The 6618-nt window shown below is 37.7% G+C and overlaps 2 protein-coding genes across 3 annotated transcripts; both read right to left on the minus strand.

Annotated features, from left to right (window-relative positions):
* Window positions 1-539: 539 nt before the first annotated feature.
* Window positions 540-2020, minus strand: LOC106326033 (protein POLAR LOCALIZATION DURING ASYMMETRIC DIVISION AND REDISTRIBUTION). 2 transcript variants are annotated; one of them, XM_013764076.1, is made up of 2 exons: window positions 1639-2020; window positions 540-1379 (listed from the first exon to the last, which is right to left on the minus strand). In XM_013764076.1, the coding sequence occupies exons 1-2, from the start codon at window positions 1856-1858 to the stop codon at window positions 592-594; spliced, it is 1008 nt and encodes a 335-aa protein (XP_013619530.1). In that variant the 5' UTR covers window positions 1859-2020; the 3' UTR covers window positions 540-591. The 2 variants fall into 2 exon arrangements, with proteins under 2 accessions (XP_013619530.1, XP_013619529.1); XM_013764075.1 differs by having other exon boundaries at window positions 540-1382.
* A 500-nt stretch (window positions 2021-2520) lies between these two features.
* On the minus strand, window positions 2521-6188 carry LOC106322522 (serine/threonine-protein phosphatase 7 inactive homolog). Its single transcript, XM_013760575.1, has 10 exons — window positions 5884-6188; window positions 5644-5807; window positions 5502-5552; window positions 3964-5001; window positions 3750-3890; window positions 3563-3664; window positions 3272-3475; window positions 2948-3019; window positions 2830-2850; window positions 2521-2738 (listed from the first exon to the last, which is right to left on the minus strand). Exons 1-10 carry the CDS (start codon window positions 5894-5896, stop codon window positions 2673-2675), a joined length of 1872 nt encoding a protein of 623 aa, XP_013616029.1. The 5' UTR covers window positions 5897-6188; the 3' UTR covers window positions 2521-2672.
* Between the last annotated feature and the right edge of the window lie 430 nt (window positions 6189-6618).

A 6618-nucleotide genomic window follows, 5' to 3' on the forward strand; every position in this document is an offset into this window, starting at 1 on the left:
AATTGTTGATATGCCTTGAATCTGGATGTTACATCTAGGCGATGGATGTTACATCACGTATATCATACCAACTCGGTTGCATCAAGAGCGTTGCATCAAGTTATTATGGATGTTACATCTGATCGTGGGCTTAAGCCCATGAGTCCGTTTAGTCTAGGGTTTTAGATGCGAGATGTTACTATATATATCTTGTATTCGAAGTAACCCTAAACTTGCACTTTGTAAGCTCAATATCGCCTCCAATAATAAGATCTCTCTTTGCCCGTGGATGTAGCCCTAGGGGTGAACCACGTTAAATATCTGTGTCGTAGTTACATCGCTTTTATTCATCTGTTTCCGCATCTGTTCCTTCTCACAATTGTTACAACAGTTAACCTGTGATGGATCTTTCAGAACGCATTTGGTCACTCAAATCTACTTATATAACTATAAATCTAGCAAGAATAATGTAGAATTCAAATTTGTATTTTGATGAAACATTATTTATAGCAAACTGTAACGAATTGAGAAATACAAAGGCAAAAACCCTTAATTAAACATTCAGCTTTTTCACAAGATTACATACACTCATAACTTTGAACACCGAGTTTCTTACCTAGAGAGAGGGTAACAACGAGTTTGAGAGTTGGAGGTGATTCTAGAAGGTTTTGGAATATGGTCAGAGACTATATAAGCAGTGTCTTTCCACCAAGAAGCTTCAGCCTCCTTCACATGAAGCCTTTTCTTAGCGTCTTCCAACGCACTCTGCAGCTCATTTATCTCCTCTTCTTGTCTTATCTCCATGAGCTCGTGTAGCCTTCTCTCCAACTCATAAGGACACACTCCTTGTTGTTCCTCCAGTACTGGTCCTGAGGACATGTACCTGAACCTCATTTCTTCTGAATCTTCACCCTTCTCTGAAACCAACTGTTTAGAATAGTTATCCTCGTGGTCCTGACCAATCTGAAGAAGCTCAAACTCAGCTTCGAGTTCTGCTTCTAGCTGATCCATTTCTCCTCCAGAATCCTCATCCCCTTCCTTGTATACATAATGTTTCAAAGAACCTTCACGTTCACTCAAAGATGTATACAAGAACTGTGGGGAGTAATAGTGATCAGTAGTAGAAGATTCTGGACTGTCTACAACTTCACTTGAGGTTTCACACTGCTCTTGTTTTCGCCTCAGCTCATCATTGTGAAACTCTAATAGTTTCTCTATATTGTCGCGTATCTTAATAAACTCTTGATGTTTTCGCCTCATTTCGTCGTTTTGACATTCAAGAAGCTTCTCTAGATCGTTACGTAGGTCGAGGATCTTGTGAACCTCTTCTCTACCAGTGCTAATCAGATGTAGGAGATAACAAGTCACTCCAATGTTGAACAAAAACTCCCTTCCTTTCACTTCTAAAGACAAAAAAAAAAGACCAATTAATTAATCGACTTCCTATTAATATAAAAAAAAAATAATGATCGATGATACTTTCAGTCCTCATAACACATGAATAACATTAATGGGTGATGAAAATTTGTTTTATAGAAAAAAAAAACATGTCAAACATTATATTATACACACCAAACGTAACCTATCAATAAAGCTATATTCAAATTTTGATGGAGATGTTCTGAATAATAATAATAATAATAATAATAAAATGTTTACCTGAACCGATCGTGCTTGGAGACGAATCTGTAGATTGGCCAACTCCATGACGACCATCCTCTGAGAAGTTTATGATTCTCATCGAGTCACAGTCTCTCACATGGCTTTCCACCGTAGCCTTTTTCTTCCTTTTGATCTTCTCCTTTGAGTTAAACAACCGAGCCACGGCTCTCCGTGGCGATGGAAACCTGATCCGCATGCAACCTCCTCCGCCATCCATTGGAGAATTTAAACTCAAAAGAGAAGAGAAATGAATTGAAGAAGAGAGAGAGAGAGAAGGAGATTTATAAATAAAGGATTGAGAAGAGAGAGAGAAAGGAATGTATTAATGAGAATCACGAGAGAAACATAATGTTCTTCGGACTTCGATCTACAACATGCGTTTTTCTTTTTGTCTTAGAGAGGGAAACTTTTGAATGTTTGTAAACACTTTTAATGCTTTCTATCACCTTTCCTTTTCTTCAATTGTTATAAAATCTAGGCACAATAATTGGCATGAAACAGAACAAATAAGAAAATCTATAACAATTTTGTAAAATTCATTTCACTGTTTATCTTTTGCTTAAATATAACTAAATAGTTTAATTATGTAGAACTTTATATAATAAGTACAACTAATTAGCGTCAAAGAGTATAACTGAAAATCCAAAAAGTGGAACTGAAAATGGTTTAGCCATAAATAGAGCAATCTTTGCAACGTTGACTAAAAGAAATGGCATTGGAATAACACAATCCAGTAATATTGTCTTCATTGCAGATCATTTATGAATTTTACCAAAGACCATCATAAATTCTAGACAAGTCGTTGTTTTTACTCTGTTTTTTTTTTTTAATAATAATATTCAAATTTAAATTTTGAATCTGCCTGCTATCTGGTTACTCTGAAATGAAGATTTGTACTTATTCGTTTTTTAAAATAAATATGATTGTTACTGATAACGAGAAGCTAAAACCAAAATATTACAGGTGGAGTAAATAAAATTACACACAAAAACAAAGAGCAAAATCATTTTGGTTTGCTGTCTGATTAATGGTCAGAGAGAAGATGACATTTGGCTTATGACCTCCAATGTAGCTTTTGTCTTCGTCAAATGATCCATCTAAGTATTGTTCAAAACACTCTTATTATTCATCAACTTTTAAAAATATAACATACTGTGATTTTTACAAGTTGGTTTTCACATAGCTTACCAATTCTTTCTCGCGCGTGTCCTGCAAATCGAAAACAAAAACACAAAGCCAAGTGTAAGTCTTTAACGAGAGATTACGTGCTCACCAAGAAACTAAAAAGGGATGTACATATCTTTACCCTAATCTGAACCTCCTGCTTAAGAGCGCTTATGAGTCTGAACAAGTAGTCATAGTTTGATTTGTGAGGCTCCTGCAATTCATCACAATCATACAATAAGCATCACTATCATCATAAACCACCAATAATCTGAGATCAGTGTTCTAAAGACATCGGCAAATCGGAACTAAATGAAAACATTTTTTTAATGACTTTAAAAAAAAAAATCAGTTTAGGCATTCAAAAAATCAGTCTAATCATCTGTGTAATCAATAATTCTTTATAAAGTGTCAGTTACAGTCTAGCGATTTCTTGAACACTGTCTGAGATAAATGGTATTATTACCTCAATGGTGTTTGGAAGAGGAAGACCTTCAAAGACCTGAGAAGGCTCTTGAAGCTGAAGGATCTGACTCGGCTCACTTGGCAAAGACACTGTCCAAGAAGGCGGATTAGATATCCCCATTGACGCAAAACCGTGTGCTGATCTGTTCTCCCACATTATCTCTTGTTGAGCTGAAGATCCAACGCTTATGTTTTGATGTAGTGACTGTGAAAGCAAACACACAAGAATAAACCTCCAAGGCAATCCTAAAAGAAAAAAATCAGAAGTTTTCCAGCTTTTTTAGTTTTTTACCCTTGGGACGTTTTCAACAGTGTAAGAAACAAACTTGGGCTCTGTGAAGCTCGGAGGTTCAAGAACAGCATATGATCCTTCGTTTTCATAATTTCTCGAACCCTAAAAATGCACAAAACAGTTAGAAAAGCAGCAGAACAAGTAGCATTCATACCCTCTTTGTTAAAAGAGTGCTAAGGGAAGTGACCTGTGAGAGATTTGAAGCACTGAAGATCGTATAAAGCTTCCCAGACTCCACTTCATGATCTACTGAGTATCCGCACAACATGTTTCCCATATCCTCTCGATCTGATCTTGCATCAGGCCCTTCATGTGATCTTATAATCACCTAAAGACGGTTAAAAACAAACACATTAAAGTTTAAATAAATCACATCGTTTAGAAGAAGTTAACCACTTTACCTTTAAGTTGGATTGTTTAAGAAAACTTTCAGTGCAATCAGCTCCCCAAAGAAGTCCCTTGTAATTACTCTCGCTCAGACCATCAGCCATCCATGGACACGACCATAACACATGGTCAAGAGTCACATTCTCACCGACTTGTCTCCTCTCAACCTTCTCAAGCTCCTCTAAAGAACCCAACAGTAAAGGCGCGCTATCTTCATGGACCTCAGAGCTTTGAAAGAGACCTCCATGAGTTGTGTAGACGCTATCCGCCACCACCGAAGCCAAAGGTAACATTCCGAAACAATCTATGCACTTGGAGTACAGCACCTGACCCTGGTCGCCGTATCTATCACACGTCTCTTTCAAGAAACCAAGCTCTTCGGCAGAAACTCTCGTCTCAGAGCTACCTCGGAGTAAGAACACCCTCTCAGGCATCAGAATCTTCCAAGCTAAGAGGACCAAGAACACTTCTAAGCTCCAAGAGCCTCCTCGACCGATGTAATTACCGTTGAACACAAACCACTGGCTCTCCGAGGGCCTTCCTGACTGATCAAAGATTTTGAGGAGGTCGTGGAACTGTCCGTGGAGATCTCCAACCACAACCACTCTTGAACTATCACCGCAGCAACTGATTCTAACGCAGTTAGGTTCTTTGTCTAGAATCTGAGCCGCGCAGTCCACCAGAGAAACGGCAACAGAGAATGGTAATGTAGAAGGAAACTCGGAAGGAACAGAGTTCTTCCAGGTGAACTGGTTTAGTAACCCGGTTAAGCTCTCGACCCATTCGGGAGTTAGCTGAGACTCCAGAGGCCATGTGATCGGCTCCAGAACAATGTCGCTGAAAGAGTCGTCTCCGTTTCCTAAGTAAATCTCCATCTCCATCGGCTCAGTCATGTCGTCTAGATGATGATCAACGGTCTCTGGTTCGTATTTTCTACTGCACATTCCTTGTACGCTTGATATCATTCTGTTCACGTGTTGCTTCTCTTGTTCGTCTAATGTCTCGTAGTGAAACCCGCGAAGTGACTTTAAAGAACGGTCTGCGTTACTCACCTGCCACACACAGAAACTCCATATCAACTCACTTTCAAAAGTTTAAAAATTTGCAGACAACTTCACAGTTTCATTACCGTACTGCTCAAAATCAATGTTCAAGAAACCGCCAGACAGTATAAGACGCTATGAACGACTAAACCGACTTTTAAATAGAAAAATCATTTAGTTTAAACTCCGATTTGCTGCCTAGACGAGCGCCTAGACATCTCTTATACAAATTTTTGAACGATTAGGCCAATTATTTAAAAAATCATTATAGAAAAATCATTTAGTTTAAACTCCGATTTGCTGCCTAGGCGAGCTCCTATACACTGTCTAAACCGATTTTTACTACTAATCAGCGCCTAGACATCTCTTATACAATTTTTTGAACGATTAGGCCAATTTTTTAAAAAAAATCATTATAGAAAAATAGTTTGTTAAACTCCGATTTGCTGACTATACACTGTCTAAACCGATTTTTTAGAACATTGGTACTGCTCCACATGTGCACTTACCACTTGCTTTAAGACCGAACAGAGGATTCTGGTCACACTATTCTCCGAATCCTGAAGCAAAGAAGGTAGCTTTTAGCGTTAAGTTTGATAAGCAACAAACATACAGAGAGAAAAGAGATACTTAATAAGCTCAGAACGTTACTTTAAGAAAGTCACGATCAGCACCACGACGAGATATCTCTTTCAGCATAAGCAAAGTGCGCAGCTGCTTATAGCTCTTCATCTTGGTCGTCTTCACCGCGCTTAGCTTCAAGAAGGCGAACCTGCAAGCTTCGAGCTTCGCATCTAAAACCCTTTTCGAGATTTCTACACACAGACATGATTCAAATTTTACAACGGAGCCGATTCAATTGGACTGAAAAAATCAGATCTCGACGATTACCTGGAGACGGCATGTTGATTGAAGATGGGTGAGATTGAAGGGAGGGAAGTGAGGAACCAGAGTTCGGCGGCACAGTTCCGGCGATTGCAGCCGCCGGGACGAGCGTTTTCGTGTTAACTTCCTGCCGGTTCTAGGTCAAAGAAACCACGCGCATTTTGCTGCTTAGAAGCCGAAAAGGATAGTTGTTGTTTTTTATATATATGGGCCGGATCCATAGCTTTGAGGCCCAAAATAAAGAATAATAGGTTAGTGTACCGTACCTATTTTGTTAAAAGATTTGATTGCCAAAGTGCAAATAACCTCTATTTATATTCTAAAATTAAGTTTAAAATAAAATTGCTCCAACTTTATTTATTTTTTACCCTATAATAAGGTAAACTACGTTTATTTTATAAATATTTTAGTTGATTTTTTTTTTTTTATTCTAAAATAGAGTATTATTGAAATAAGATTTAGTTACATTATAGAATTACTCTATTTAAAGAAAAAAAACAAAGTGATTATTCGGAGATGCTCTAGTAAAATGTATGATTAGTTCTTGATTCTCTGAACCAACTTGTAACAGCTAAACCGATCTATACCAAAACATATTTTATATTTCTTTCCAATACTAAATTTATCAAACGGGCCTGTTAAAGTTTCTGATTCTTTTTGACCAGACCACACAACAACAGAACTACCTTCTTGAGTTTTCTTACTATTGTTGCCGCAAAAAAAAAAAAAAAAAAAAAAAAA

Source organism: Brassica oleracea, chromosome C2 (genome assembly GCF_000695525.1).
Source record: "Brassica oleracea var. oleracea cultivar TO1000 chromosome C2, BOL, whole genome shotgun sequence".
NCBI classification, from domain to species: domain Eukaryota; kingdom Viridiplantae; phylum Streptophyta; class Magnoliopsida; order Brassicales; family Brassicaceae; genus Brassica; species Brassica oleracea.

Bases quoted from the DNA above. Each gene is read 5' to 3' on its own strand.
- LOC106326033 (XM_013764075.1), bottom strand. From the start codon at position 1,858: ATGGATGGCGGAGGAGGTTGCATGCGGATCAGGTTTCCATCGCCACGG. The intron at 1,383-1,638 runs GTAAACATTTTA...TTTTGTCTTTAG, and splicing joins TCCAAGCACGATCGGTTCAG to AAGTGAAAGGAAGGGAGTTT.
- LOC106322522 (XM_013760575.1), bottom strand. The intron at 3,476-3,562 runs GTAAAAAACTAA...TTGCTTTCACAG, and splicing joins CTGTTGAAAACGTCCCAAGG to TCACTACATCAAAACATAAG. The intron at 3,020-3,271 runs GTAATAATACCA...GATGAATTGCAG, and splicing joins CTCTTCCAAACACCATTGAG to GAGCCTCACAAATCAAACTA.